The 18,108-nt window shown below is 43.9% G+C and overlaps 2 protein-coding genes across 11 annotated transcripts; one reads left to right on the top strand and one right to left on the bottom strand.

Moving 5' to 3' along the window:
* Nucleotides 1-3,068: 3,068 nt before the first annotated feature.
* Nucleotides 3,069-7,266, bottom strand: LOC135110269 (uncharacterized). Of its 7 annotated transcripts, none has more exons than XM_064022411.1 (5): nucleotides 7,111-7,266; nucleotides 5,418-6,085; nucleotides 5,066-5,176; nucleotides 4,533-4,760; nucleotides 3,069-4,447 (listed from the first exon to the last, which is right to left on the bottom strand). In XM_064022411.1, the coding sequence occupies exons 2-5, from the start codon at nucleotides 6,075-6,077 to the stop codon at nucleotides 3,929-3,931; spliced, it is 1,518 nt and encodes a 505-aa protein (XP_063878481.1). In that variant the 5' UTR covers nucleotides 6,078-6,085; nucleotides 7,111-7,266; the 3' UTR covers nucleotides 3,069-3,928. The 7 variants fall into 7 exon arrangements, with proteins under 7 accessions (XP_063878481.1, XP_063878482.1, XP_063878483.1 ...); XM_064022412.1 differs by having other exon boundaries at nucleotides 4,533-4,730; XM_064022413.1 differs by having other exon boundaries at nucleotides 4,533-4,700.
* Nucleotides 7,267-10,459: 3,193 nt separating this feature from the next.
* Nucleotides 10,460-17,608, top strand: LOC135110271 (uncharacterized). Of its 4 annotated transcripts, none has more exons than XR_010273172.1 (5): nucleotides 10,736-11,372; nucleotides 12,281-14,385; nucleotides 14,540-14,636; nucleotides 14,933-15,150; nucleotides 15,690-17,608. XR_010273172.1 is itself a non-coding variant. In XM_064022419.1 (4 exons), exons 1-4 carry the CDS (start codon nucleotides 10,552-10,554, stop codon nucleotides 16,801-16,803), a joined length of 420 nt encoding a protein of 139 aa, XP_063878489.1. In that variant the 5' UTR covers nucleotides 10,460-10,551; the 3' UTR covers nucleotides 16,804-17,608. The 4 variants fall into 4 exon arrangements, 2 of the variants coding, with proteins under 2 accessions (XP_063878489.1, XP_063878490.1); XR_010273173.1 differs by lacking the exon at nucleotides 10,736-11,372 and adding an exon at nucleotides 11,400-11,571; XM_064022419.1 differs by lacking the exons at nucleotides 10,736-11,372; nucleotides 12,281-14,385 and adding an exon at nucleotides 10,460-10,589 and having other exon boundaries at nucleotides 16,737-17,608.
* The last annotated feature ends 500 nt before the right edge of the window (nucleotides 17,609-18,108 follow it).

Here is an 18,108-nt window from a genome sequence, read left to right as displayed (position 1 = left end):
ATTACCAAGATAACCATTACTCACCCGGTTTCTAGGGGCGAGACACACCTGTTAAGTGCACAGTCATACCAACATGCACTCTCCGCTGTTCTATGCAAGGTCATGGCTCGAGTTTGTATATAATAATGTCTACTTCTTTCCGTCTTCCCTTGTTTCTCTCTCTCTCTCTCTCTCTCTCTCTCTCTCTCTCTCTCTCTGCTATTTCATAGTTTATTTTTGTCGTCTTCCAAATTTCCTTGTTGTTTAATCTATCATTCCTATTTTTATTTATTTTTTTTTTATTTTTCTTTATATGACGTTCTTTCAACCCATTTTTTTTCCTTTTTCTCTTTTCCTTTTATTTCTTCAGCAGATTTCCTGCTTTCTCTTTAACATTTCATAGTATTATAGTGAGTCATCTTCCTTTACTTCCTAAGATTTTTTTTTTTATTCTCTTTGTTTCTTTATTTTATTTTGTTCTATTCTTTTTTGTTTCCTTACACTTTTCTTTCGTATCATCTTCATTCCAACCTTTATCCTTTTTCTCTCAGCAGACTTCTCTTTAATTTGTTGTAGAGGCATCTTTGTACTCATCTTGCTACTTCTTGTTATATTATTTATCTTTGTTTTTCTTTCGTTGTCAATACCATTCCCTCATCTCATCTTTCTCTCAGTCACCTCTTATCTCAACCTCCTCTAAGTCCTCTTCCTAAGCAGACGCGAGGTTGAGACACTTTGAAAACTGTAACAACCTCCTTGGCACCTCTTCTGCACTCGTCCTCGTCCTTTTTTCCTTCCTATCACCTTTATATCACGCCAACATACAGCGTTCCTTGTCTCAACCCATTCATCACAACGAAATATAGGTTATCATGTATTTGTGCATCGCCAATCATCAATACCGGTGGTCTGTGGAGTAACTTTTGGCGCGCTAAGAATGATAATCATCGTACAAAGGCAGTACCTGGAGCGCTCAAGGTCAATCAGGATGAGTCAGATACTAAATTGTTGCCAGCATTCGCCTCTCCGAAGACTCATTAGTAATAATGATAAGATCCATCACAAAAGCGTTGATCGGCTCATCTTTAAATATTGTTCCTTATATCTCGTCGTATGAACATTATAGATAAAGGTAAGTCAGTTTGTCTTGTTTATCTTATTGATGTGAGATTTCGGAAAAAAAAGGATGTTGAGGCAATATTGTCAGACTAATTAAATAACAACGAAAAAAATAATAAGAAAAAATAAATAAATAAAAATATGTGGTATATAATAAGAAAGAAAGAGCCTTAGAAGAGTGTGATATATATGTATTGTAGAATTATCAGCGGAATATTTTGTTTGCCACACACACACACACACACACACACACACGAATGCAAATCAGATTTTTCTAATCGCTGTTTATATATTATTTATATTGATAACTTAATGAAACTTTTTAAGCTCTTAAAGAACAGGAGCCGCTAGTGTGTGTGTGTACAGAAGTCTTCGGAGTTAACGAAAAAAGTGCGTGAGAGAATATGTTAAATAACTGCGTCTGTCTAATAAGTGTAAGTGGAGTACTCTCTCTCCCTCTCTCTCTCTCTCTCTCTCTCTCTCTCTCTCTCTTTTCAACCATGTAAACTCTGATGATTAACACTCTGTAAGCAAAACACATCACATGTTAAACTCACTGACTGCCTGTGTATGTATGTGTATGTGTGTGTGTGTGTGTGTTTTGGTAGCAAGCAAGCAGGATACCCGCCGCTGGGCCAGCTGACTGTGTGTGTATGTGTGTGTGTGTGTGTGCAGTACGTCATAGCACAGCTGCAGGCGGCGCGGACAGACGAACCAGGGGGGCGCAGTGAACAAGGAGAAACATGGAATATTGAGAGCATGAGGGGCACTGAGGGCGTTGGGAGCATTCATGAGTGGGTGGAGGGAGTGCGGGCTGGCTGGAGGAAAGCGTGCCTGCGCTATCAGCCTGCTACACAGCCTGCACGTCCCCACAAGCTGCACAAACGTAGGCCACGCGTGTTATCATATCCTGCACCACCCGCCAGCCAGCCAGCCGCCTCCTGGGAGCTGCGGGCGGGCGGCTGGCGGTGCGTGGGTGGTGGGCGGGCGTGACTCACCCTCGCGGACGTTAGTGAGTAAGGGTAAGGGATGGGGGAGTAGGTGTTCCTTCGTCAGGAGTGTTTTCGTTGTAATAGTAGTAGTGGTAGTAGTAGTAGTAGTAGTAGTAGTAGTAGTAGTAGTAGCAGCAGCAGCAGCAGCAGCAGTTGTTGTAGTAATAGTAGTAGTAGTAGTTCTTGTTATAGTAGTAGTAGTAGTAGTAGTAGTAGTAGTAGTAGTAGTAGTGCCCCTCTTACATTAAAAAATAGTAGTAGTAGTAGTAGTGCCCCTCCTATATAAAAAAAAGAATAGTAGTAGTAGTAGTAGTAGTAGTAGTAGTAGTAGTAGTGAATAGGAACAAATATTTACATGTCCTTTCCTTCGTCAGTAGTGTGTTGTTGGGTGCAAGGAGGGGGTTGAGAGCACTAGCTGTATATTAATAAGTTCGTGGTGTCTTTGTTAAGGGCGGGAATGAGGGTGGTCACTGGTGGTGGTGGTGGTGGTGGTGTCGTTAGCAAAGGGTAGCGTTCCTACAAGGGCAAAGGAGAGAGAGAGAGAGAGAGAGAGAGAGAGAGAGAGAGAGAGAGAGAGGGGGGGAGGGGTCGAGACTGATGGTGGTGGGGATAGTGAGGAGGAATTAGTGTAGTGATGGTGGTAGAGCAGAGGGTGGTGGGGAGAGGGGAGGGACGCGAGGGGGAAAGTGGTGACTCGAGAGGGGGAAGGGAGGCTCTGGCCGTGAACAAGCATGATAGTGTTGGCAAAGTGATAGCAGGCACCCGCACCCCACGCCCCTCACGCCCGGGTACTGTGCGGGGGGCAGGAGGGGGCCCATAGGGAGGAGTAGTGAGGCAGGGGCGCGTGGCATGTGGTAGAATTATTATTTATTGGATAATTTTGTGCGGTGTGAAGACGCTTAGGGGTGGCTTAGGGGTGGGTGAAGGGGATGTGAAGGTGGGCAGTGGTGAACTTGAGGGTGCCAGGCAGACAAAGGGAATACATGCTGTTTATTTATTCTATACAACAGACAACAACGCTGATATATCTATTATTTATTACAATTCTGTGACTGCGTCTCTCTCTCTCTCTCTCTCTCTCTCTCTCTCTCTCTCTCTCTCTCTCTCTCTCTCTCTCTCTCTCTCTCTCTCTCTCTCTCTCTCTCTCTCTCTCTCTCTCTCGGCCAGCTGGACGCTACACAGCTGAAACAATAACTGTTAAGTTCCCCAAGAGATAACACCGGTGGCCGGGCGGCGGGTGCGTGAGGGCGGTCACAGTCACCTGCCAGCTGCAAAGCGAAGGAAATACTGCCGCGGCACCACCTGCTTCACCCACAGGTTGTGGGCTTGGCCTTCTGAGCCTCACACAGCAGTGCCCGGGTGTGTGGATTACTTATTGCGGCAGTGACGTGTGTCTGGCTGTAGAACGGCAGGGCAGGGTGAGCTTGTGTCTGTTTCGGCAGGGTCTCCGCCACAGGAATGCACGGAGGGCCTTGCTTCCTTGGTTGCTGTACTTGTTTGTTCCACCAGGGAGGCACAGCTCCCTGACAGCTGTGCCAAGACAATTTGGGAACACACACACACACACAGACACGTGGCCTGCTTTGCCAGTCACTGAGTACATTCGTATAAGCAATATACACCGGGGCGGGTGTCCTGCCGTGTCTGTCAGCGTGTTGCCGCCTGCAGCGGCCTTAGGTGGGTACCAGACAACAGTGAGTGCTCATTGCTCGAGCTAGGAGGGGCGATGTGACGAGTTTCTGTCCCGGGAGCAGCCGCCTCCCCGCCACGCTTCGCGGTGCCAGACCGAGGTAGTCTACGGCAGGCGTCCCAGCCCTGCCGTTTCGGACAACCCGTCGTCACACAAGCAACACGAGGCCGCAGTCACTGACGGTGGCATCGCGGACATTACTTACTTTGGCAACAGAGCGGAAGAGGTCGAGGCCTTGGTCCACCCTGCCCACAGGACACTCCTCGTACGTCACTGGGTAGTCACTGGTGTACACCACGAAGTGTGAGGGCTTGCGGTGGTCGTCACTGCCGTAGCAGAAGCTCGCCACGAGGCCCGCTGTTACCGGTTGTGCCGTCAGTTCCCCCATGGTGAAGCCCTTCATCGCCACGCCGCCGGTGCCGTTGTTGGCTTGGTAGTCGCCGCCCCACACTCGCTCTCCCGGCTGGCCACGATTCTCCACCTCCAGCAGGCAGGTGCCACCGTATGAGGGGCCAAGCTCACCTGTGCACAGGTAGAAAAAGTGTCTGGTCCTGGTGGCTGCGTTGGTCAGCTTGATGTTAACTCTGCCCTGCACCTGCCCGCCCCACGACACCTCCAGGAACACCATCAAGTAGTCTTCGTCCACCATGCCCCGCACCTTCTCGTACTGCAACACAAGGGGAGGGGTCATAGGGCGCTGCAGGGGACCTGGGGGCTGGATATAATCATCTTATCTCAGAAACGAGACTCACCGGCAAGGTGTGGGAGTATAGGGGCGGTTCCCCCTCCTGCAGGGCGGAGAGGAAGAGATGGTCACCCTGCTGGTCCACTCTGGCCCGTCGCGGCCTACCGCTCTTCATCGTGGTCGCCCACACGCTGCTCCCCACCAGCCTGGCCTGCTTCACCATCTCCAGCACCAGCTGCGAGGTGTCACCGGGCTCCGTCACCTGCTGTGTTAACGACAGTCTTTCTCCTGCAGACTGTGTAGGGAAACTGTCTGTGCTACTGCTGTGCGCCACCACAGTGGAGTGCATTGCTCTTCGTCTTTCTAACATGATTTAGTATTTGTCTCTTTATCTCTATTTATACATGCATAATTGTCGTTAAATCAGTTAATTTCAATATATCTATATACTGAGAGAGAGAGAGAGAGAGAGAGAGAGAGAGAGAGAGAGAGAGAGAGAGAGAGAGAGAGAGAGAGAGAGAGTGTCATTAACACTGGTCCTAGTGATGGCAGGATACGAGTGGTGGTGGTCTTCGCCACACCTTGGGTGGAGACACTTACCTCCTGCAGCAGGGGGGGCTGGATGGCCTTGGTGGGCGTGACGGCGGCGGTGGCGGCGGACATGCTGCGTTCCACCACAGCTTGGAGGGCGGCGGCCGTCACAAACTCCAGCTGTGGGCAGGCAGGCACCAGGTGAGAGAGAGAGAGAGAGAGAGAGAGAGAGAGAGAGAGAGAGAGAGAGAGGATGGGGGGGGATTGTTGCATTTGATGAATGTTAACATTTTGCATGGTGAGCATCAGTGTTAACAGGCTGGTGTCACATTTCAGGTTCATCTCCAAGAGTGTTCCCGCCGTGCTCCCTGCCACTGAACTGTGTCATCAACGTGAGGCGCCGCGCAGCCCCGCCACTCACCTCCCTGGCCGCTGCGACCACCTGGGACTGCAGCAGGTGGTGGGCGGCAGCGTCCCATTCCGTCACGGTGGTCTTGTAGCGGCGGTCCTCCTCGTGTGCCGCCGTCACCTCCAGCAGGTTAGTGGCGCCGTTCACCTTGCCCTGGGCTGACTCCAACATGGATCTGATTTCCTCCCCCTTGGTAATGATGGCGGCGGCCTGCTTCGCCCTGCCGGTCATGTCCCGCAGCAGGCCCTCGTGGCGCTCCACCAGCGACCTGAGGGCCTGCACGTGCACCCTGTGGACGCTGCACTGTTCATTCAGGCGCTGCTGGAAGTCATGCAGCCTCGTTAGTCTGCAGTTACACGTCACCAGCTGACTTGTGGTGAATTCGTTAGCTTCCTTCTTGACCTCTGCCAGCAGTGCCTCCGTCCTCTGCGAGGCCAGTGGGTAGGAGGCATCCTGCAGCAGGCTGATCACCGTGTAGTTGACAGGCACGTCACTAGCGTAGGTGACGGGCGCGGCATGTGCCAAGCGGCAAAAGGGACACAGCAGCGGACCGCGGGAGAGGCAGTCTGCGATGCACGAGTTGCAAAGGGTGTGGCCGCAGCTGAGGCACCGAGGCTTCCTCTTCTCCTCGTCGTAGGACTCCAGACACACCTGGCAGTCACGGGACGCCATCACCACCTCTGAAATGAGAAACACTGTCAGCAACGCTGCCCGGGGGTTCACCGCACTGCCACAACGGGAACAAGAGAAGAAACAAGATAAAAAAAAACGAGATCAGGAAGTGGAGAACGATGCGGGGTAGGGCGGGGCGGAGCTGGGGGCGAGGCAGGAGGCGGGGCAGGGGGTGAGGGTGGTGGGAAAGGATCAAGGTTGTCTGGAACTAACATCTGAGGCACTGGACTGAGTCTGCCCCCGCGATTGTTTCTTGTTGAGAGAGAGAGAGAGAGAGAGAGAGAGAGAGAGAGAGAGAGAGAGAGAGAGAGAGAGAGAGAGAGAGAGGGGGGGGGGTGACCCAAAGAGCGAGGGTCGCTGCCGCTGCAAGTGGTAAATAGTTTTCCTACAACACAATGACCTTTCTCCAACTTATCCCCCCTCAGTCCCTGCCCTCCCTGCCACCCTTGCCTTCCACTGCCTACTGTTTCATTATTTCCCCTCCTAATATGCCTTTCCTCCCCTCCCGTCATTAACGCGGCGCCATGGTTCTGGGCAGCCACCTCGTCATCTCATCGCAATACGCCGCACGTCCCCATCCCACACTGTTGCCAGACAAACGGGCAGCCACTGGCTATAAAAACAAACCGTGTTGCGCAAGAGGCGGCGCGTAACGTGACGTCGTAACCCACCCGCTCCGTGCACAGCCTCCGCCTCGTCCAGTGACAACCACCATCACTACCAACACCGTCACATCAATAACTAAAAACTCGCCGTCACAAAAAGAAGCTATGACGCATCGAGTACAGCATTCTTAATAAACACACACACACATACACACACACACGTGGAGGAGTCGCCAGAGGGAATGAGAATAAACACACACACACACACACACACACACACACCATCCCTTCCTCAACCAAGCCGTGGAATCCAATGGCGTTTCATTTCAACACCGAGATTTCAACGCCACCATCGCGCGAGACTCAAACCCATAACACCACAAGGACCTGGGGGACAGTGCCACGCGCGTTAACCCTGGAGACCTTACCTGGCAGACCGCGGCGGAGAGACGGCAAGCGACGAGAGCTGCGAGTGAGGACCTCAGCTCCCACACCTGAAGGGGCGGAGCGAGCACTGTTGCCACATCGTTATGTCACCTTGCACTCCCCAATGCCACTACCTGGCGGTGACACTGAGAACGCAGAGAGGGTGCTTAGAAACTGGACACGGTAAAGTAAGGAGGATGAGGAATAATGGGAGAAGAATGATAAAGAAATAAGGGAAACAAAGGAATGAAAAGAGTAAGAGGGCAAGAGCAATATTAATAAGAAAAAAAGTGAGAAAAGGTTGAACCAAGAAACAAGAATGATAGACAAATTGCGAAACAGGAGGATGAAGAAAATAGTAACAAGAAGTGAACCTTCAAATTATAAACATGAAAGGAATGATAGGAGGAGAATGATAAAGAAATAAAGGAAATATCAGAATAAGAGGAATAAGAGAAAACAGAAGGGGAATAACGTTGAATGAAGAAAGATCAAAGGAATAATAGATAGAACACAAAATAATAGTAAGATGAGCGAAACAGCGGAATAAAAAGAATAAGACGAAGAATAATAAGGACAAGAGGGCAGGAATAAAAAAAAAAAAAATGCTGAAGCAGGGAGAGGATACCGGAAGGTCATGCAAGGTGAAAGTGGAGGTATATGAATCGGAGGATGGAGAGAGTAGGAAACAGTTGTCGTGTAAAGGAGGGAGAGAGGAGGGCAAGATAAGAGTGAGGGGAGAAAGTAACCTCCGGGAAATCCTGCCTGGCTATACCTGTTTATAGATCCTGCCCATTTTACTTTCCTCCTCCTCCACCATGCTCTCCTCCTCTTCCTCCTCCTCCTCCGCTTAGAAAACGGTAATGTTGCGTATGAAGAAATCGATCGCTGGTGCACTAAATTATTACTTTGTCCCAGTCTTTGCTGTAGAAAACTCTCATGACACGCCTGAAGCAGCCTCTGCTCTTCCCAGCCTAACTCCTTCAAGTGACTGCGACTTTCTAGAAGACGAAATAATCAGAACAGCTGGCAAAATGAAAGCTAACAAAATCCCCGGGCCAGACTGTATTGCACCATGAATCTTAAAAGAAACAAAATCTCCAATTTGTAAACTTCTGTCAGTGCTCTTCAACTATATGATCACTAAACTCCGGCAAGGCTCCTAGCGACTGGAAGTTAGCGTTACTCCCGTACTGAAGAAAGGTGACGCAACACATCGATGGTATCGATGAGGCCTCACTTGTAACATATCTAAATTTACTGACCATACGAAAATAACGAGTAAAGTAACTACAACCAAGTAGATATAATTACTATCATTCCACATACATAACTTAAGGGTCACGGGTTCTCTTTTTCTTATCACAGAACTGGCTACATAAATATGAGTGTTCGCAGGTCACAAGAGTCAGGTTACGACCCATGGGCCAGCACTTGGACTACACTGGTCTAGCACAGCAGCGTGTGAAATTAATCGGATTGAAGCCAGACCCTGAAATATATAGGCCCCAGTCAGAAGCAAAATACTTCATTCATTCTCGCGCGCCCACTCAGACAGGTAGTCCTAAGGAAGCTTCTCTTAAGCTTCCTTGGGTAGTCCCCAGTTACTGCCAAAGGACGAACTTCCGCAATTAAGCCTTCAAGAATAAGACTAAGAAGGTCTGCGTGGCCTCCATCGCCACGATCGTTTTGGCTTGTCTCTGATGTGATGGTGCCACACAGGACGTATAATTAATTATACTCTCTGTTCAGTGTCCTGTGTTCCAACTTTGTTTGCCTCCTAATAAGAAAAGTAAGAGGTGCCCAGCCTGAAGCTTTCCCTTGTCCTGACATCAGACCTCTCCTGTGGAAGGCAGCACCGTGCACAAGCAGAGCGAGTCTCACCAAAATAACAACTTTGACGAAGATCCAGTTGTTGGGGAGACGAAGTGACGCCGGTGCACATTGAGCATCCCGGCCACGGTTCTCCCTTCATCCTGTCTCCTTCGTCACGTCCTTAGGCATCTCGGAATGAAATGTTTTGCTTCTTCTGACTCTGGGTCTAGATGCTTCAGGGTTCGGCTTCAATTTGTTCTATTTCACACACTGCCAGTGTACTCGTGGCCCTGTTTGCCAGTGTGGAGGGTTACCTTTGATGCTATGCGCCCTCAGACATCCCATGCCTTGATGGGTGTCCTGTTGCTGCCCTTCACCACTGTGCACTAGCGGACCGAGTCTTAAAAAAAAGAAAAAAAAAAAAAAAAGAGAGAGAAGGAAAAAAAGCTTTTCTCCGAAGGTGAACATTCAGATATTATTATTATTATTATTATTATTATTATTATTATTATTATTATTATTATTATTATTATTATTATTGGTGTTGCTTTTGTTGTTGCTATTACTATCACTATACTACTACTATTACTGCTACTACTACTACTGCTATTAGTATTTGCTCTTAACGTACGTGTCTTTTCTATCAGTAATCCTCCAGTGAAACGAGTGTGAGCAGCTTCTCTCTCTCTCTCTCTCTCTCTCTCTCTCTCTCTCTCTCTCTCTCTCTCTCTCTCTCTCTCTCTCTCTCTCTCTCGTCGCATCCTTCATGAGAGAGAGAGAGAGAGAGAGAGAGAGAGAGAGAGAGAGAGAGAGAGAGAGAGAGAGAGAGAGAGAGAGAGATCCCTATATTTTGCCGCTCCTGGGAAATTAAAATTCATAAATGAATAAATAAATAAATAAACCAGAAGAGTTCGTTAAAAAATGGAGACCAATATCATTACAGGAGATATCCTTTTGTATACTCTTCTCCTGAAGCAGTTCAAGTCATAGGAAAGGCTTGAACTAACCTTGTAAGCATAAATAAATAATTAAATAAAAAATTGTAAATAAGTAAATAATACATATATATATATATATATATATATATATATATATATATATATATATATATATATATATATATATATATATATATATATATATATATATATATATATATATATATATATATATATGAAATGCAAAATAAAGTACAGAATAGATAAATATGAATGAAATAAAGGTATGATAGCACTTATATGTATCACTTAATCACTTAGTTTTTGGATAACACTCTTGTCTACACTCTTTGGAGATTTTCACCTTAAATAAACAGTTTTTATAGCCTTTTTTGTGTGTATGAGCCTAGAGTCCTCTTAAAAAAAAAAAAAAAAAAAAAAATATATATATATATATATATATATATATATATATATATATATATATATATATATATATATATATATATATATATATATATATATATATATATATATATGATAAAAATTATATAAGGTTTAGACTAGTAGTCCCTGAATTGGCGGGAGTTGAGTAAAGTCAACTGTAAACAAACCAGTGTCAGACAAGTTCTCTGCGATTTTTTATTTATTTTTTATTTATTTATTTTTTTTTTTATACTTTCCTTGAAAATGTCTCCTCCTCAACAAATAAGTGACGGTTTGTACAGGTAACTGAAGGCCTCAGGGACCCGGGTGAGTGAGGGACATAATATGTAATGCTTTAATACGTGGCGCTGTTCAGAAACACTGATCCTCGTTGTGGAGTGCCCCTCTGCTCACACGTTACGGGACTGTTAGGTATTAACGAACTTAATCAAACCAAACCTAACCACGAGATGCGCCTCCTGCACCCACATTAACTAACCTAACGGCAGGCTGGCCCCTAATCGAACCTGATATAGTGACTGCATCGTCTTAAATCCCCTTAATTAATTATCAAATTATGACCAGTTCATAAAAAGCTTTACTTTGTCTTCTTCCCGCAAACCACAGTCTCTCTGACACTGCACACACTGACACTCGTGGCAGAACACTGTGTTCATGTACTGAAGTCAGGGAATCTTGAATGATTTTGTGAAATGGATAACACTCACAAAGTAATAAAAAGAAAAATTGGATAATGCAAGAAACACGTTTGAGCTTCAAGTAAAAACAAGCAGAGCGTCTCACGGCTTGCACTGAGGAAGCCAGCAGGTTACATGTGGCCCACTCATAAAGTAAAAATATATACAATAACACCACATGCAGTTCAAGAAAAAGTAGCATTACGCACAACAGTGCAATGTTGTTGACACACAAAGGCAAGAGAAATAATACACAGCAAGTGGTAGCAAAATTGAAGAATGTGGTCTGAGTACAGAGTCCACAATCTTATGCAGGGAGTGACCTCATGGATTAGTTGCTGCTTCCATCACATATGACAAGGCAGTGTCAGACTGTATGTATGTACAGTAAGTTTGATCTATTTAGAAGTACACCCTAGAATTCCACATGTCAATTAGAAAATTGCTTGATTAATTCAGCCAGTCATAGTGCTTTGTTTCGTCTGTGGAGGAAAAAGGGGATTGAATTTGAATCAATCCAAAGATGATGTCTGTGTACATTCATTTTTTGGGGAATATGGAGATAACCTTAGCTTCTTCTCATGAGGTTAGTATTTACATATCAGATAGAAGTAAGGTTGTAGAATATCATGCAATATATATATCAGCTTCTGGAAACTTGTTAAAGCAAGAGAGAGAGAGAGAGAGAGAGAGAGAGAGAGAGAGAGAGAGAGAAAGTAACCTGCTGGCTTCCTGAGTGCAAGCTGTGAGATGCTCTGCCTGTTTTTACTTGAAGCTCAGAGTTGTTTCAGGTATTTTCAGTTTACACTGTAAGATGTTTAAGCTGTGAAAAATGTTACCCATATTTAGTGTAGACCGGAAGACTTGTTGGCTATTGGGTGTCCAGGCCACATGACATTGTAGCACAAAGACACCATTTAAGGTCTCATCCCTGTTACATTGTTTCCTCTTTTTTTTATTTACTTCATCATAGATTGATTGTATAAGTACTTTTGCCTCTTTATATTTATTTATATTTGTAATTGTTATTATTAGTAGTTGTATTGTTTTTCTTTGTTGAGGCAATGCACTGCCATAACTAGGAAGTGTAGCTTCCTGTGTTTATTTTAATGAAAAATAAACTGGATATATACAAGTTTAATTATTCTATTTTATTTATTCATATATTTTGACTCATTTAGTACAAATAAGAAATAATTTAGCTATTCATTAACACTTTTATTTGGAAACTCATGAGCATAGTCACTTCACTTCCTTTGATGAACACTTTAGTAAAATTATAATGACTATTTCAGAGTGCATTCATCACTAACACTCTAGACCCATCCCTGAGGAGACGGAAGTTTGAATTTAATGGTGTCATAGAGAAACACAATGCTCTGGCACACTACACGTCTTCCCAGCTCCAGACAGAGTCTGCCAGCAAGACAGTGTGCACTAGCAGGCAGGATCACAAAGAAAAGCAAGGCAAGGAGACACTCATGAAGGTCGCCTGGCAGTATGCCTTGCATTCTATCCTTGTGCATTGAAGAGGAGATTGCTCAAGAGGTGGAGGAATCACTGCTAAGGAGGAGGGAATAGTTGGAGTTGGCTGATGACCATGTTGTCAGGTGTTGGTGGAGGATGATCTTGAATGCCATGGTGCTTGTCATTCTGCTAAGAAGAATGCCACTCACAATCCTCTGACTACACCCAAGAGGGGTGAGGAGTCCAATAAAAGTCCCAGAGAGAAAGATAGAAAGATGTTAGAGGATGCAGCTATCAGTATGAAACTTGGACCACATAGCCAAACCAAATCATCCTCAAAGAAAGTTAGGAAATGAAAGACATCAGTATTGATGACATTTTGAGTTCATCTGAATGGAAAATACCAGTGAAAAGATTTATGAAGATGAGTGAAAGCACACACTAAAAAGACAAAATCACTGGGGAAAGCATCGGACCCAACCAGCATGGACAGTGAGGCAAGCAGGTCTGGCAGGTGGCATGAGAACAGAACCACAGAGAGTGAAAGCAGTGCTGTGATAGCATGTGACTGGCAGCTGACTGAGAAAAGGGAGGCACAAGAGGAGGGGAAGTGTTCAAGGTGTGGAGGCTATCAAGAAGGCAATACAGATGAAGTAAGAAGATTGGTTGATTGATAAAAAAACATAAAAAATGCACTGCAACATGGTGGTCATACGGTGGTGAAGGGGGAGCACTTGGTCCATGCATCCAACAGGCACCAAACCTTCCAGTGACAGGTGAGCCATCAAAGTAGGTGGCACTGCTAACCTTGCTTCAAGCCCCGCCACTGCAACAAGGTGACTTCCTATGGCAAAGGAAAATAAGAAGTGATGCCTTCATTGTATATGTGGTTCAGGAATAGAATGTATGCCAACTTGGTGATCCTGAGACTGCACATTACTCAATCTGAAAGAGATGAAAGGGCATCACAAACTGTAAGAATTAATGCAGGCAGAGAGAAGCAGCACACTATCAAAACAACAAAGTGTAAGAATGCTTGCTAATAAGAGAACAGAGTGAGGACCAGAACAAGCTGTAAGAAGAGATGTGGATGGCAAGGAAACAAGCACATCACCAGAACAGAAACACTCTGTCACAGCAAAAAGGGAAGTAAGAGATATTGTGACAGAAAGATATGATTCTCAAAAAGTGTCAGCAGTGAGTCATGATAAGCCTGAGGCAACCCCTGAGAGGGAGAGTGACCTGGTGAAGTATGAGTGCTCAGGATGTGGAGGCAACAAACACAGCTGAAAATACTGCACTGCCACCTTTTTCCAATCAAGATCACAGTCAGTCTGATACCCAGAGCCAGAGAGAAGCTTAATAGATTCAAGAGCAAACTCGTCTGCATCTAAAACTATAAGCACAGAGCACTCAGCCATTATGTACAGTGGTACATAATGGAGATCTGTTCTGCCCCTCTGATTCATCACACTAGCTCATGAAAAATAGTGTGTTCAAGAAAGATTAGATCTCTCAGACATCCTAGAGGCAGAGGAGGAGGAAAGTGATTGGAGCCTTGGAGATAATACCATCGAGGAACTTGGTGTGAAGAAGTGTGCCTTTTCTTATTGGTGTCCAATACTTTCTAACAAAAATAAACCCAAGAGACAACAAATCTCCCCACAAAGCTTATGATGATGATAAGGAAAGTAATCCTAATTATGTAAATGTAATGAAAACCACACCCAACCAATACATTGTATAGTTCACTCAAGAATCAAGTGCTGGTGAGTAGCTGGGTGGTGAAGAGAAGACCTCAGACAGCTATCAACCATCCATCTGACTGCAAGGCACTGGCAGATAAAAAGGGGAGTAGCAGCAGGCGGCAGTGCAGGGGAGGAATATGGACACCTCCACAGCCGAGATGAGTTCACAAGGCTCACAGCTTGTGGTGTGTCATGTCTTTTTTTGTACTGGTTCTTGTATCTGTTCCTTTATTACTGTGTGCACTTAACATGAAATCTTGTGGGACAGATCTCAAGATGGAGAGAAAAGTAGCATGAAGTGCAAATCCTAACATATTACAACTTAACTTCATTCCACAGGAGACATCATTCCACCACCAGGTCAGCACCACCACCACCACCAGCAGGATGCTCACTGAGATGTCATGGCAACACCACCAGCTCCACCGCCAACAAGGTATGCCTTTAGAATCCTGGCTGCTTTTATAAAATTACTTTTGTCAGGTAGATGTAAGTGGTGAACCAGGTACAGTTGTCCCAAGTAGTGATGTCACAAAATCCAGTGAATTTTGTGAATTTCATGTCTATAAATTGAATAGAAATTGATATATGGAGAGCAATAAGATCAGGGATGCAACAGATGGAAGTAGTTGCAGCCCTTTGCCAGTCTCTTTTACTTGGTTTACTTGCTTGTAATGAGAACAAAGATGATTGTTCAGTACTGAATATTAATTCTCCCTGTGGTTCTGCCAGGCATCCAGACTGTCCAGACCATTGCAGCGCTTTTGGATGGACAGTGATGAGGAGGCAGATGATGGAAGCCTCACCACCATGCTGGTGTCCAGGAGCACCATGCCGAGTGCTGACATCACCTCACAGGTGACCCTGGAGAGGAGCACAGTGCTGCCTGACTACGGCACCCTTTATGGGAGCACTGGATGGCAGCTGTCAGGAAGCAGCAGAAGAGCAAGGTGAGAGGAAGTCACTTTAGTATTACAATTTATGGATAGTGAAGCTGCAGAGAGTTACATCATAAATGCTTGCAAAACATCCTCCTTGTTGTTGTCTTAGTAGTGGTGTGTTGGTAATGTTGCAATGTACACTCAAGGGACTTTTTACGTTTCTGTATTTATGTATCACTGATTTTTTTAGTAATTTGTTAGTAATGTCTTAATGCACACCTGATGGAGCACCTCCAGGGTACCTAGTTCCTGTCGTGTGGGAAATGAATTGGCATAGAATTGAATTTTTCCATCATAAACAGCACTTTTATATCCATCCTTGTATTTCTTGCTGCATATCATAAAAGGCAATCAAACAGGGTAGTGGGAGGGGCCAGTTGCCCCATCATTTGTATTTTTATTCACACATTGAAGCAATGTCATGGCCTGTCAGGAGTGTCTCCCTATAAGGAAGATCTCAGCCTCATATACATATTGATGGATTGGGTCTTATGTATAGGAGCACTCATGGTAATGATATTAATGTTCTCTCTTTCTCTCTTCCACAGATACTCTAACTGAGGGTTTCATAATAGTTTCAAAGTTGATATGCTACAGACAACAGCTGCAATAATTTTCTTTTTAATATTTAAAGCTGGCTTGGTAATCTGAAGTGACATTGAGGACAGAGGCAGGAAGTAGTTATTATGTATTTTCTTTTATTTTTAATATATTTTTGTTTATATTTTATAAATGTAGATACTTATCTTAATGAAAATTTTATCTCAGTAATGAATAAAGAATTGTCATTCTACATAACCTTGCTTCTCATGCTCACAGGCTGCAATGTTTCCATGACCACATCTTAAAATGTTTCTGCATCTTTTCTTGGCCAGTTTTAATTGCCTCTGTGAAATTTATTGAGTCTCCTAAGGATGCTTTTATTGATAGTTTAGCAAGGATTCTGCATCACCAATGAAGAAGAAAAAAAAGAGTGAACTTGTGATATCATTTCTTTAGCCTTTGACAGTAGTCCTTGTAAATCCATAGTGTTTCAAAATACAGTGCACACTTGAAGTGAATGTGTCAACCTTCGTAACAATTACATTTCTCACAACAAATATGACAGGTTTCCTCAGGAGGTGAAGAGTACCACATAGTGATAGAGGGGAAAAAATGATGAAGACTGGTTGTATAACATATTAATTTTGATAGTTCAGCTTTTTCTGCAGAGTCCCAACAAGACACAATAGTGATAGAATTTCCTGCAGGGGCCAATACCATATTCATCCTTTCATATATGTACTTAACATTGCACTTCATTCTTCATCCTCCTGCCTGTGTCTCTTTTTGATATGCAGTAAATTGTATATCCCATCAAAATCTATTTAGGTGTATAAAAATCTAGGAGACTTCAGAGTGGCACATGCTTTGCTTCCAGTCTTGCAATTGCCCACTTCTGTGTACCAGGTGTGGGCAACACCTGCATTTCTATAAACAACTTGACCATTTCAGATTCTTATCCAGAAATAGATATTTTTTCCCTGCCATATATATTGTTATCTTCTATCACTAATTTCATGCTAACTAACAATATGCCATCCCTGCTCCCATAGGCTCACTGCACAAGAGTGTAGGGGAGACCAGCGCAAGTTGGCAAGAGTTGTAAGTTGGCACATTTGAAATAATTCCACTATTTACCACTTGATAGTGCTGCTACTCACCAACACACAGCAACGTTAGAAGGTCACATGATTTGATTGGAGTGAGGAAAAGTTTAATTTTGATGCTGGATAGTAAATTTTCACTCATTTAGATTGTCTGTTGTAACATGGATCTCGTTATAGATGAGAGATATTCATTTTAGCCATAATTTGTATTTGGGTTCAAGGATTGTTTATCCTTGAAACAGATCATAACAAGTTTTTTAATCTGTACGAAAACCATTTGTTTAGTGTCATGGATGGGGCAAGTTGGCACCTAGAAAATGGGGCAAAGTGGCACAGCACCAATTATATATGAATAACATTGGCTTATTTATTACCTGTCTATTTTCATATTATATTTGATTTATATTATTTTTTGTGATATATATATATGTTGATAGATATATTAATTAACTTCCTGAACAAACTTTTATTTTGTATTTACAGAGATGGTTTGAACATAAAAATGAACATGCTTTCCTCAGTATGAAAAAAAAAAAAAAAAATTGTTGTTTGAACTGAATCTTGATGAAATTTAGCTTTACAGATATTCTGTATTTAAACTTACAGTTACATACATCTAATTTGCTATTTATATGTGATGTGCCAATTGACCCCATAGCGTGTGCCAACTTACCTGTCATATGGAGCATGTTGGCTCCCTTAAGTTATTTTTTCTAAGTAATGCAGAGCTTTAGTTTGAAAAGAACCATGTTTTTATTTCATGAAAAATAAGATGAATGTTTATGCTTTTCAATGAAAACTTAAACAAACGAAAATTCTTTGTGGTTTTCTTCCATCACCGAAAATGTAAAAAGTGTGCTAACTAGCCCGTCTCCACTATACTTTCTCTCATCTCCATTTTGTCCACCTCTCTGATGCAAGAGTTGACCAAAATTCAGTCTTTTATCCTTTTCAATGATAAGCTCTGGGACTCCCAGCCGGTTTATTATTTCCCCCTTCCTGTAATGAAAAAGGGTTCTCAAAACACTTCTCCAATTTTAGGTAATCCTTTTGGCCATTTTCCTTCGGGGACTGGCACCGGAGTAGGTTTTTTTTTTTATTTATTTTCTTTTATTATTCTTTGGCCAGAAGCTAACCCTCTTGTATATATTAAAAATAATAATAATAATAATAATAAACTATGAGAGGTACTGGAACTGTGCGCAGGGGTGTGTGCATATCAAGGAAGTCAGAGTCGTAAACTCCCATGGTGCTCAGACAGCGGCCCCTAAATGTTCCATAAAGAAAGGAACATATATTGTTGATGGAATGGTTTAGC

Source organism: Scylla paramamosain, chromosome 20 (assembly GCF_035594125.1).
Source record: "Scylla paramamosain isolate STU-SP2022 chromosome 20, ASM3559412v1, whole genome shotgun sequence".
Taxonomy (NCBI): Eukaryota; Metazoa; Arthropoda; class Malacostraca; order Decapoda; family Portunidae; genus Scylla; species Scylla paramamosain.
This window is presented reverse-complemented; position numbering and strand designations above follow the sequence as displayed.